Here is a 14071-nt window from a genome sequence, read left to right as displayed (position 1 = left end):
GAGGATGGGTTTTGAGGTAGCGAGGAGAGGGTGGGTTGGTGGGTATTGTTCGTAGTTAATGAGGACTGTCAAGACAGGTGGAGTATGAGGTATCCGTTTCTGTGTTTTGCTCCCTCCTCTAAAAGGGTTTGGGACCATAGAAGATTGCAGTAGCCTCAATACCACTCACTATTGTGTTAATGCCTGTCGTCTGGGGTGCAATTGCCTAAATTCTGTCCATGCCGTCCGTGCAGCGAAGTCGTTTCCTCAGGAAGGTTAGACCATAGAGCTAGAACACACCTAGTGCTCTGTCTCTATGGAGATAGAACGCACCCAGTGCTCTATCTCTATGGAGACACCCAGTGCTCTATCTCTATGGAGACACCCAGGGCTCTATCTCTATGGAGACACCCAGTGGAGACACCCAGTGCTCTATCTCTATGGAGACACCCAGTGCTCTGTCTCTATGGAGACACCCAGTGCTCTATCTCTATGGAGACACCCAGTTATCTATCTCTATGGAGACACCCAGGGCTCTATCTCTATGGAGACACCCAGTTATCTATCTCTATGGAGACACCCAGTTATATATCTCTATGGACACACCCAGTGCTCTATATTGATTGAGATAGAACACACCCAGTCGCTATCTCTATGAAGACACACAGTTCTCTATCTCTATGAAGACACACCCAGGGCTCTATCTCTATGGACACACACAGTTATCTATATCTATGGAGACACCCAGTTCTCTATGGAGACACACAGTTCTCTATCGCTATGGAGATAGAATACACCTAGTGCTTGAGACCATGTGGGAGGGTCTTGCAGAGTGGGCGAGTTCAGTATTTGCTGTGCGCTTTAATTTAAAAGTATTGTTATATGTTGCCTATTCCTGGATGTATGTGTGTAGATATGTCCTATTTGTGTTTGAATAGTGTGAGGAGGGAGTACAGGTGAAGGAGGGGAACTTCCATATGTTTTCACTTTGGTTGGTGAGGTGTATGGATTGGAGTGCCTGTTTTAGCATTACTTTTTTTTTGCTCAGTTGAAGTGTCTCTTGTTTATTAGTGCCTTAAGTCTAGTCCTGTGTGAGGTGGTACTTCAACTTAATGGATGCCTCAAGGGCCGGAATGGCATTTGCAAGCCTATAAACCTACTTATTTTTGGACAAATGGTCTGGAGGTTACTCAAAATGTGTTAGCCTAAACCAGTTTTTAATAGAGGGTGATTTAAATCCATTGTGCATCTGAATACCAGTCGCGCAATCAATGCAAATGCAGTTGAAAGTCCCAAAGATTGGTAAATCAGGGGGTAAATTGAAACTTGTATAGACCCCCCAAAATAGGGCTCCTTATTGTAATCAATGTGGGTTTTATATTTAGCTGGAAAGTAAGATGCAGCCATAAGAATCAAACGCAACGGGGTGTAGTAGAACGAAAAGGACCGTCGTTCACGAGCATTACAATGACGAGGAGTCGAGAGAGACTGAAGAAGGGCAGAAGGACACTACTCTGCTCAGAAACCTTTGCGTTGGGTTTCTGATGGAGCATGCACCAGCAGAGCCGATGTGCAGGAATTGCAGGTAATACATCCAGTGTTATCTAGTCATTGGTTTGTTTGGATACCAGAACACAAGATGAAAGTAACCTTAAATTGAGATGGTTTAAAATGCTATTTTGTTTTAGAACGTAATAAAACAAAGTAAGCGTAGATTATTGGATGAAGCCTGTGTAGATTTCCAGAATAAAGTCAAATATGAATAGGCTATGACCAGGCCATTCAATGTTGCAGGCTTCTATGGAGAGCCAAGAGGCCAACTGTGACAATAGTCTCAGAATTTTTGCTTAAAATATACAACAGATTGTAATTATATTTAAAATATGACCACCCCCTTTATCCCCCACCCTTACAAACAAAACAAAACAGTGACGTCACGGATCAGCCAACCAATCAGACAGTAGTCTCGCGATGCCAGACCCATCTTCACACACTTGGTAGCACTGTACTTTAATCAGACAGTTATCAAGGTACCAATTCAGTGCTGGAATTGGGCCGGTACTCACCGGTACGCAGTACCGGCACTTCTGGTTCTGACCCATGGAGTACCGGCACTTCTTGCTCAGTACCGGCATGCTGGCGGTACTCCGGTACTCATGCACCGTGCCGGTACTCATGCACCGTGCCAGTACTCAACACTCTCCCGCCGTTCTTATTATACATCCATATATATATATATATATATACAGCCGCCCGGTACTCAGTAGATGCGTCATGAGGTGCCGAACGGACATTCTCATCGCTCTAACCGCTGGAGTTTCACAGCGGCTGTCAGCTGTTTACTCCTGTCATTCAAACAGAATGTGCTGGAGAGGGGGCGGGGCTTATCTTCTCCATGTAAATACTGTGGTGGAAACGACTATATCAAAATTAACCTATTTGACCGTGATTTAATAGTAATACACGTTTCAAAATAATAATAATAATAATAATGCCGAAGTAACAACATACTGAAAACTATTAGTAAAACCATGTTTTAATGCTTTACAATTTACATACCTAGATGCACGTGTGTTGTGTTTATGCAGTGCAACTCCCACCCAGTGGGTGGCTATGTAGAGTGATAGAACAGAGCAGGCACGCCCCCGAGAGAAGGAAAGCAAGTCACGTCACAAATTAGCATTTCTAAAATGTTAGCGTGGATTAATAAAAAAGTGCAAAAAGACAGCGGTTGTCGCCGGAAGAAACTTCAAATACAGAGAATGCTGTGCCTGTGTTGGAAATTGTGTCTGATGGGGAGCTTTCTTTGGTTGATCCTCCTGCTCCAAGTTCTAGTGCATTAGCATTAGCACTAGCTCCGCCGCCTCCTCCAGAGCCTCTAACATTAGCTGCTGCTGGCCCAACTGCCACCACCAACACCGGGCAAAGCGATGCACCTGACTGCTGGACAACGGACCAGGTGCAATATTTTTGCAAGACCAATGCATGGCTCCTTCTTAAAGATAAGAAGCTAGGATGTCGGATATGCAGAGATGTCAAATCTTTGGGAATACACACTGGACAAGGACTGAAACTGTCAACTGAATGGGGTGAGTGTGCAGTGTCTCATTTCGGTGTTGACAAGGGCAAACAACAAGCTAGCCTGAGAAAAAAAATCAAAGAACATAAAGAATCACAAGCCCATGTAAAAGCTGCTGACATCCTTACATCTGCTTCACGTGAAACTATTCAACATCAAGTGCAGTCTATGCATACATCTGAATTAGACACCACTATCAGAGTTTTTCGAACGGCATATAAAATTGGCAAACATAGCCGGCCATTCACAGACATGCCAATTGATTTGAATGTACAGAAACTGAATGGGCTGAACGTGGGCAGGGTTTTGCACTCCAATAAAACCTGTGGCGAAATCATCGACCACATAGCTCATGAGCTGAAGAAAAAAGATGGCAAAAGACATTACAGAAAAGCAAAGAAAACTCTGTGTTTTGGTCGATGAATCTACCACTATTAGTGGTTAAAACGGTGCTTGTTGTGTGTCTACGCTCAGCATTAGCTGATGCTGAGCCCGAAACGTTTTTTTGGGAGCTGATCGAGTTGGATGGAACAACGGCTGATGACATCACAAAGGCGTTAATGGAGTGTCTTGGAAGAGATTTTAACGAGGACTTTTTAGGTCAGTGTTTCGTTTCTTTTGCATGTGATGGGGCTTCAGTCATGCTAGGGAAGAGAACAGGCGTTGCTACCCAGTTGTGTAGTAAATTCCCAAGCCTGTTTGTGTGGCACCGCTCCAATCATCGTCTAGAGCTGGCAGTTGGGGATGTGGTCAAGGAGGTCTCAGGGCTCAATCATTTCCAGATCTTTTTTGACAAACTCTATTCCTTGTTCCATGCCTCCCCCAAAAATCAGAGGCAGTTAGCGCAGTGTGCGCAAGCAGTCGGACAGCGTCTCCTGGTGATAGGGCGTGTTTTGTCCATCCGCTGGGTGGCTTCAAGTGAAAGGAGCGTTAGAGCAGTCTGGGAAAACTACCGAGTGCTTCATGATCACTTCACAAATGCTGCAAACGACACGAGCAGGGATTCCAGAGACAGAGCAAAGTACAAGGGCCTGGATGATGTGCTCACATCTGCAACGTTTGTCAGCAATCTGGGACTGATGTACGATGCGCTCACAGAGCTCAGCGACCTCTCTCGGCAACTCCAAAAAAGAGAGATGACACTGCCTACAGCAGATAGGCTCTTAACTCGAGAAATACGAGTTTTTGAATCCATGGTCACCATGCCTGGCCCACACATGACTACAGTTCATACAGCTCTAGCTGAGAAGTCCTTCAAGGGTGTTGCCCTGCGTGAGAATGGCAGGCTTGTACAGATTCATGCAGGTCAGTTTTTCCGCAGTATGGTAGAGAATCTGAGACACAGAATGACTTCCACAACCTCCTCTCATGTCAGCACAAGAGAAATCCCATTACATGGCCGGGAGGCCCGGGACAATCAGCTAATCCAGGACATGAAAGTTATCCATCCTGGAAGTTGGCCTGAAGAGGAGTTAGACGTACAGTATGGGGACGTAGAGGTGCTACGTTTGTGCGAAGTGCTGAAAGTGGACAGAAGAGAGACTGTTCAGGGCTTTCGCGAATACAAGGAAACCAGGGCTTCCCGTACACCTGCTGCCATGGAGCCTCTACTGAAAGCAGTCCGAACCATCGCTGTCTCCACTAGTGAGTGTGAGCGGGCATTCAGCTGCATGAACGATATCCTTACTGCAAAAAGGAATGCTCTCTCTGTCAGCCGACTGTCCAGCCTGGTTTCATTAAATGTAATGGACCATCACTAGGACAGTTCAATCCGGAACAGTATGTGAGGTCCTGGCTGGCAAAGGGAAGGAGAAGTGCTGATGAAAGAGCCTGTCCAGCTCCAGCCCCTGATACTGATGTCCCCAAGGCCTTCTGGAGTCTTTTCTAACAATGTGAAGTATATTGCAAAGCAGCTCACCCAGTGAGAAGACTTTTGGCACAATGTGCCGATTTGTACAGATCCTGGAGATAGAAGGACTTCAGACCAACCAGGGAGTTATCTGATCAGCTTGGTGTTCAATGTAACTCTTTACCATGGCTCAGACTTTGTTACTTGCAGTTACAGTTTCTCATTTTAGATTGTGCAAATTTTGCATTTGTTTTGACATGTTCTTTGTTCATGCTCTTTATCATTTTTCTGAGTTGGAAAGTTAGATTGCATCATAGTTTACTTTATACATATTTGTATTCTTCAGTGGTGAAGTATATTGCAAAGCAGCTCAGCCATGTGAGAAGACTTTTGGCACTTTTTCGTTTTCTGAGTTGGAAAGTTAGATTGCATTCAAAATGTACAGAAATACTTAATTTTGTTAAAGCTTTTTATAAAAAATGCTTCTGACCAGAGCTTTGTTTTCTTGTCATTAATGTTGAACACCACCAGAGGGGCTCTCACCTGAAAGGTCTCTGCTTCATGTGTCTTCAGCAGAAGATCTAGACTTTGATTGCTATATTTTCAGTTAATATTGACCTTACTGAGCTTTAGCCATATCCGCTGCCTATCATAAAAAATGTTAAGTACAGTGAACCTTTCTAAAATATACAGTAGTAAAGAGACAAACCCACCAGCATTATAGTAGCCAAATTCTTGTTTGTGGGCTGTATATATAAAATTGACTTGAGAAAGTTGCTGATTTTAGAGTACTGGCACCTTTTTCATTCCAATTCAAGCACTGGGTACCATATATGTTGAGTGGAGACGGCCGAAAACACTCGGTTTGTTACGAATTAGCTGGAGTTAAATAGCCTATTTTTTTTACCGGAATTCCGTCAACCTACTCTTCAAGAACTTCAAGAACAAAAATGGATAGCAGGAAAAGCCTGGTTTATACTTCTCCGTGAGCGCGTTAGCGAACGGAAATGTTCATTTGGTGCTGATGTTCGCACAGTGGTTTGCCATCAGGGATGCAAACTTGTCACCTTTCGGCAAAATTCGCCGTTTTGAATCCAAAATAGGTCGTTTGTGTGATTTATGTAGATCTGCAATAAAAATATTTTTGGGGTATGGGGGGATCTGGGACCCGGAGTAATCTGCGGCCGCGAGCTGTTATGTGCCATCATGACACGCATGGTGTTCTTTTTTTATATATTATAATGAAGCGCGAGCTGTGTGCTCGAGTCTTCCTGCCTGTCGGCTCTGCTCATGGATGTATTATAAGGCTTTGCTGCTCCGCGGTGAGGGTCTAGCTTCAGCAGCTACATTACCTACGGGTGCGTTCGTTAATATGAACTGTGTGGTTCGGAGTCACTGTGGTACAGACTGGACCGCTGGTGAACAGCTGTTAGAACGGGCCGTTCAGAGCAGAGCTCCCTGTCGGAGCGCAGAGCGTGCACTGAAAAGTTTTTCTGTCGCAATATTATTTAATGAATCGTTGAGCAAGCTAACTAGCATACATTGTCACTATCTGCTAACGTTAGCTTTAGCCTTCGTTTTCTAATAGTTAAAAAAATTATTTTTTACAGATGTTACAAATTTGGGACTGGTTTTAAATATGCAAAGGCCTCTAACTTCGATGTGATGGCAGCATGTATTTGCTATGTCCCATGGTAATATGGCTAATGTGTTTATTTATTATTTGTGGGGCAATTTAAATGTGTTATTTATCTTTTTTTCAAGATTGAAATGAAGCTCAGTGCAAGTTCTTTCAGGAAGACTGGGTGTGTATACATTCACTCCGCAGCTGCATATAATCAGCTCATCACAGGCGTTCTCTTTAACCTATTACATTTCACCTCATTCTCCAGCAGCCAATCAGCAAGCTGCAGCCAGACTTTAAAATGGTTCTCCTCTCTCCTGCAGTCAGCTGTGATTTCAGGTGTGCATGCACCTTATCATGGCATGTGTCAATACATGTTCCAACTAAATGAAGTCTCTCCTGATTGAAACATCATGTGTTGAAATAAACAACTGCAGTTCAAAATAAAAAGTGAATTGCCTAATACTTTTGTTGTGGAATCAATTAATTTCTTTCTTTAAAGGCAAAAACATGAAAAAGCTAAGAAAAAAACTATTGAATAAAATATATTTGGAGCAACTTCATTTATAAATGGCTGTCAACTTAAAAACGTGTGTTCACAATGATGGTAATTAAGTACATACAACTTACAATTCCTTTTAAATCATACGGTAAAACAAGTTGGAGCAACTTCATTTTTGAGTACTTAACTTCAAAACTTGTGTTTATGCTCCAATTATTGTAAGTGGTAATTAAAAACACCTCTGACTGTAGAGGGAAAGCCTTCTCCCCTAACTCAAATAACTTTGTTGCCTTAAGACAATTTCATTAGAAGTTGTCTTAACTCAATAAACATCGATGCAAACTGTTGATTGATTTTCTTTGTTGAGCCAAGGCATTTGTTTTTAGAGTGTAGTGCTACCACCACACAACAGTTATTCATACGCTTTCTTTGGTTTAGTTTTCTGTAAAATCATTGGGGTGAACAGAATAGAAAAGACTATGTCAATGACAATGTCAAATGTATTGATGAAGCACATTTTAAAACAGTTGACCAAAGTGCTGTACAATTTATATAGTAAAAGTAAATGCAATAAAACACAATAAAACACACAAAAATAGAATATAATACTTTAGATTGCAGTTTTTTTAATAGATGATGTGATACCCTTTGTTTCTGTTTCTGTTGCCTCATAAGCCTAGGGTCTACGCCTGCTCTTGCAATGGCACGTTATTCAGTTTTTGACATGACCCCTGTCATTCTCCAGACCACGGTTTGAAATGTCCACTCTCCTAGTGTCACAGAATGGTCTGGGGCATCCATTCTGCTACACTACTCCCAAACTCTATAATGAAGCTCTGGTCTCTGGAAAGCGGTCACTTTCAATACAAGTCACGGTTTACTGAAGAAATAGGAGAACCTGTGTTTTACTTGTGTGTCTTGTAACTTTTTTATCCTGAGGTTCTTTTGCTAAAACCAGTTAATGTGGAGCCTCTATAGACGTGTTTAGTTTTTAGCATTGTTTATAAGTGTGGCATAGTTGAACCTAACCATTTTGCATAGACTGACATATTTCCAGAAAATGCACATACGCAGTGGCGTTTTGATATGTACTAAAGTGGTGGGGCACAAAAAAAAAAGTGGACGCGTCACTGCAGCTCTCTCGTCTCCTCTTCACACACCACACTTTTCGCGGCACACGTACTTACAGCCAATCAGCTCTGAATGATGTGAGATGACGTATGGTGGGGATGGCAGCTCTATGCCCCTGTGGTCATTATTGTTTTGCCACACACATTAAATAGGACAATCCTCTGAGCAGTGTAGTTTTTACAGTCACCATTGACTTAAACAGGGAGAGGGAGGGGCAGGATCGGGTTTTGTCCCACATGGCTCTAAACAGCTCAATAGGCACACACTGTAGACACTAACTAGAAGAACACAGACTAAAACAGCAATGAGACGAATCAGATGATTAAACATGATCTTAAAATATATTTTATATATTTTTTAATTTATTTTTTGCATTTTTTTGTAATCATTACTTTTAATACATTCTGCTGACACTAGGTGGGGCTGTGCCCACCTGCCCCTAATGACCAGTCGCCACTGCACATAGTAGGTGAATGTTATTAGTAAATGACTTGAATGCAGAGCTGATTCTTGTAAATATGTTATTGTGTAGCATTTTGAAAAAAGAATTGCGGCGCTGTTGGGTTCAGAATTCCAGAAAAGACAGACAACTTCTAAGTTGAACTATTTATTGTAAAGAGAGCAAAAGATATATATCACTTGGCCAAGGACTCATCACGTCTCCGGGAATCACAGGCAGCAAAGCTGTAATCTGTAACCACCAAATCCGTCAAGAGCCTCGAACCTCGTGCGACAATACATTTGATCACACAGGGCGTTGCCCGTACATTTATGATTGGTCAAGACTAGCTGAAGAGATACCGTGGTTTAGACTTGGTTCTCTTTGGTTGGTGCACAGACTCAGATAGAGTCTCTTGGCAACACGATCCTCCAATCAGCATTCGGCCGGCCTGTGGAAGTCCCTCCCTACTCTGGCACCATCATACTCATTTGTTTTCTCTAACGTTTCTTCAGATATAGCGGGAAACCATAATGTTGCTTCCTAGCTTTGCGGGGGAGCGCGGCTCTCATACAAAGTGAAGGCCGGTGCGATGTGCTGTTCTGACTACCTCTTTGTGTTCTCTCAGTCTCTGCACTCGACCTTGCTACCTTCAATATTGCAAGCTAAACACTTTCTCATGTAACTTTTCCCTTCGTTCCTGTCCACCCCATCAAAACTTGGGGGGGGGTGATTGGGTCCATTTATTCCTAAGTCACAGCACATACAATGAGCACAATAAGCAAATAATGTAATAATAAGAATCTTGTAATGTTATATAAAAATAGACTCCACAGCGCATATAAGATGAAGTCTACCGCTACAAGCCAAATTAATTGTAATAATATGATATTCAAATCTGTCAAAAACATCTCATTGCTGCTAAGAACGTGTCCAACAGACATTTTATTTAAGGGCAAGTTCTTAAAACAACAAGTCATTAACTAACCAATAAGTAATAAGTAACTTAAAGTACAAATGCAGTGATAAAGTCAAATGTATTTGATGTTCCTAACAATGAAGTAAAATAATCATGGTAAAGTAAAAAGCAAAGGCAATCAGGCATGTACATGTACATTGCTTTCGTTGTTTGTTCTACATTTCTGTAACAATTTGTTTAACTTCGGTGTAGGTAAGACCTTTGTATACACCACTGGTGGCATACTGAAGCACGCTGCCATTATTGCAGGTCATTTTCACAGTGCCAGTGTAAGGCAGGTCAATGGTGGCTCGACCGATTGTAATGTCAGCTTTCACCTTCTTTCCTGCAGGAACATTTATGGTAAAGGATACCGTCTCCGTTCTCTCGTCAGTGTTTTCCAGACTGTAAGAGCTCTCTGTTCCCGCGGTAAAGCTGAATCCAGTTGTAACCTCCGCTACCTCTGGAATTCCTGCACTCACTTCTATACTGAAAGTTGCCTCCATGCGCTTGGTCACAGTCCAAGAGGACTTCTTTGTAATCTTCTTGGAGGATTCAATCTGGTTGACTTGGTCGGCTGTGGTGTTGTTGTCGTAGGTGATGGATTTGATTTCTTCTACAGTCACCTGCGGTACAACTTGGCTCATTGTTGGGTAGTTGACGTCCATCAAAACGGTTCTCTTGACAGCATTGAGGAATATGAAGCCCATGCAGTCAATGGCACCGCCACATCTTCCAGCAACCCCGAAGCAGATTCCAGAGCCAATATCGATGGGGTATTCTGTCTTCAATCCCCAGCTGGTCATTTTGGCGAAGAACTCTCCGGAACGATTTGTCTTGAATTTGATGGCCCCTAGACGAGAACCTTCTCCATTCCCCCACAGCGACAGAGAGGTGAAACACTCCCCAGGCTGAAATGTATACTCTTCACTAGAACCAGATCGTTCCCCCAAAAGATCATGACTTCCATCTGTGAGGTAGACTTGGACACCCTTCACCTGCGAGTCTCCTACCCACACATTCAGCTGCTTTAGCGTGGCTCCAGTTTTCTCTCCAGTCAAGGAAAACGATCGACCACCGTTGCCACCGATTTGATGCAAGGTTGTTGGATAAGCCATCTTGTAGGTTTTAGATAAGATCTGAAATGGAAATGTTCAGTTAAATACCACTGCTTTAAATATTTAAATAATGTGTTTAAAATGTCAAGAAAATTAGATTTTCAGCATGGAATTGCACGCAATTTCATTGTTACATCAGATATTGGAGAAACACTTGAAAGACGATTGTTGATCTTTTTATTTTTTTGAGTCAGGATAGTACTTGTATATTGAATATTTATCAATTTGTTGCAATTAAGCATTCCAATATGCCTTGGCCTTATAAGCTCTGCTCCTTCCAGTCTTCCTGCCTGTGATACCGGATGGCTCACGGCTTCACATCCCATGCACGAGGAAGGAGTGCTACTTATTTTGGAAACCCCCCATATAGGGTGTATACTGGGCTGGCCTAAACTAAAACTGTAGGCTGGAGTGGATAACGTAGCTTTTTAGAGTGTCAAATTAGTTGAGAAATTGTCTCACTAATGCGTGATTGAAAACATTTTCAGAATTGTTTAAACTGCAGCTTTTTCTAGCCTGCGAAATGAATTTGGTTTGCGCAATGATCTATAGGCATTACGGTACACAGTGAATAAACAATGCAAATGGTCCAAAAATGACGGGAAGTTCACTTGATACTACTACCCAAACTTGTTGTCCATATACTTACTTAATTTAGCATAAACAACTAAATATATTGTTTTAGCAGCTCATACCCCTTTTCCACCAAAGCAGTTCCAGGGTTAGTTTGGAGCCTAATCTCAAACCTGTTCATTGCTTTTCCACCGCCAAAGAACCGGCTCTCGGCCGGGAAAACGGGTTCCATGGTGGCCCCAATTCTTTGCTGGTTTAAGACCAAGCACCGCTTCAGAGTCATGTTACAATGCGAAACACATATTGTAGTTAGTTATTTGAATGAGCAATGATAGAAACAAATGTGTAGAGTAGCTGTATTTGACAACTACTCATGATCTACCACATGCTTCTCTCCGTTCGACATAAAGCTAGTCCCCCCACCTTCTTCCTTACACTAGCTAGGAAGATGAGTCACACACAATTTAAAAAAGAGCAGCATTTTTTAAATAACTTTATTGAAAAATATTAAATATACAATTTATTCCAAAGGTAATGTTTTAATATTAGTATTTTAAACTTTGATTGGACGGCCGGCATTGCGATTGGTAAGCACTGCAATTGGGCAACATTTCAACTATTCCACTATTTCACTGCCAAAAATGGAAAAATGCAAGGGGGGTGCTGCTTTGGAAGAAGAGCATGCAAGCACATATTTGAATAAGTACAACATGGGTAAGAGGCACGAGAAGTTAAAAAAGCAGGTTCAGTTAAAACGGAATCTAGTTTTTTTCCATTGTTGTGGTGCTCAGTAATTGGGGCTAGCATTATGTGGAGAGCAGAGAAGTATACTGCTTACATTTCCAGGGGCTAGAGAGCCACTTCATTAAGTCATAGAAGGGTCGCTACTTGAACCAAGATAAACAGGCTCTAGCACTGAACTGGCTCTAGGTTCTTGTTGGTGGAAAAGGGGGAGCTAACTGTCCCTTGAAGTATGTAATTTGGGTATCTCAATTTACTGTAGAAACTGCAAAATGTGGCGCTGGCATTGCTATAATTCTGGCCAGTAGGGGACTAGCAATACATTGCCCAATGGACGCATTTGAACACCGTTTCTTCAGTTTGTTCTGAAGAAAAGCACAATCCTTTAATTCTATTTATTCTAATTCTATTCAATTTGTGGCTAAGCTGGCATTGCTGTTAAAGTATGTCGGCCGAAGAAATCGTAGCATTAAGTGGCAGAATAAGCCCAACCAAGGGGATCTTAATACATGATGCATCATTCCTAGGCTGGCCATTATTTAAGGGGTGACCCTTTGAACTGGCTAGCAGTGATCTAAACAATAACATAACGTGCTTTGTATTTATGTAAATTAAAGGATTTTGAGTAGTAAGTAGTTTCAACAAGTCTGTATATGAATGTTTATAATCAAAGACGATGCTCTAATATTTATGCTTCAGGCAGGCTCCACCCATAATACTGAGGGTTCTTGTCATTGGTTAATACATTTCACAGGCTTTGTTGTTTTTATCCTACAGTTGACGGTAACTCGCACAGTTTGAGTTGTGCTTTTTATAACCTACTAAAATACTTGGAAAGTAGTTGCTCACCTGACCCGTGCTTTCCCAAACTTGCCTTGCTGTATGAATGGTATGCATCTCCTACACTGTGATGTCCTTCTAACTTTGTATCCAGTGGTTTTAGACTGATTATGCTGGCTGTCTTAAGTACGCACGCAATTTCAATGTTACATCAGATATTGGAGAAACATTTTAATTGAAAAGCTGGTTTTGATCAGTCTACTGAGACACACCATACAGATCAGAGTGAACGGTAATACACATTTATTTGCTAGTTTGTACATAATACAATAATGCAAATCATAATGATAATAATTTGTATTATAATGATTTATCCTCACCTTGTTTGAAGAGCTGGGAAATGTGGGAATGGTGATGATCCCAGATGATGCTCAAACATTTATACTTTGATCAGAACACACCCATGATTTTGACGCTTCTTGCCATTGGTTAGTGGAAAAGAAAGGCTTTGTTCATTCGAGTAACAAGTGTGGGGCAATGCAGAATAAACATTCTTCATCATGTTGTTGCTTGCAAAGGGGTGGTCTTGGCTAGGATTGTTGGGATCCGTCCTAATTTTCTCAAGAGATGAATAGTTGGTTAACACGTTTTGCGCTTCCTGGCAAATGTCTAATGTATTATAGGGATGTGTAGATTAAGTAACGTAGGTTATGATGGGTCCAGGTGCCTCTCTTTGTGAATATATTACATATTTTAGTGAGTTCCCCAAAAAAATGATTCTGAACTAGGAGCACATTTCGTCAGTCCCTTTAATCAGTTTGTCAAAGTGTCAGTAGCGGTGACGTGCGGTGAGGTAAATGGCAGGGTAGGCAGAGCCTGCGTCTCAAGATATTTACTATATTATTATATATAGCTAAAGATAAGCCAGAAAAAGATTAAGCGTATCCCAAAACCATGTCAAATGCAGTATGGCAAAAATGCATGCAACATACTTTGCAAGTGCAGCTGAAGTAGGTACCTACTACAACTACAAAAAGTAATATGCAATTTGAGACAGCGTTAGCAAAGAACTTGGATGTTCTTCTATACTCTGGCATCAGTCAGCCAACCAACCCATGGCAATCATTCATTATCATCAGCTGGGGCTGCTTTGGATCGAATCTGCTGGGGTCTCTATGGTGTTTTGTCTTTTATTATAAACCCACGTTCTGATATCCATACTTATTCTTGAGCTGTTTTTTGGTTAAGCAAAACTGCTACCGAATGCAATGGCGAAAGTTTAACTAATCATTTAGAAA

At 41.8% G+C, this 14071-nt stretch overlaps 1 protein-coding gene across 2 annotated transcripts; it reads right to left on the bottom strand.

The window, feature by feature from the left end:
* Nucleotides 1-8758: 8758 nt before the first annotated feature.
* Nucleotides 8759-13564, bottom strand: LOC117535451 (aerolysin-like protein). 2 transcript variants are annotated; one of them, XM_034199907.1, is made up of 2 exons: nucleotides 13154-13564; nucleotides 8759-10700 (listed from the first exon to the last, which is right to left on the bottom strand). In XM_034199907.1, exon 2 carries the CDS (start codon nucleotides 10677-10679, stop codon nucleotides 9738-9740), a length of 942 nt encoding a protein of 313 aa, XP_034055798.1. In that variant the 5' UTR covers nucleotides 10680-10700; nucleotides 13154-13564; the 3' UTR covers nucleotides 8759-9737. The 2 variants fall into 2 exon arrangements, with proteins under 2 accessions (XP_034055798.1, XP_034055796.1); XM_034199905.1 differs by lacking the exon at nucleotides 13154-13564 and adding an exon at nucleotides 11426-11887.
* Nucleotides 13565-14071: the final 507 nt, after the last annotated feature.

The sequence above is a fragment of the Gymnodraco acuticeps genome, unplaced genomic scaffold, assembly GCF_902827175.1.
Source record: "Gymnodraco acuticeps unplaced genomic scaffold, fGymAcu1.1, whole genome shotgun sequence".
In the NCBI taxonomy this organism is placed as follows: domain Eukaryota; kingdom Metazoa; phylum Chordata; class Actinopteri; order Perciformes; family Bathydraconidae; genus Gymnodraco; species Gymnodraco acuticeps.
This window is presented reverse-complemented; position numbering and strand designations above follow the sequence as displayed.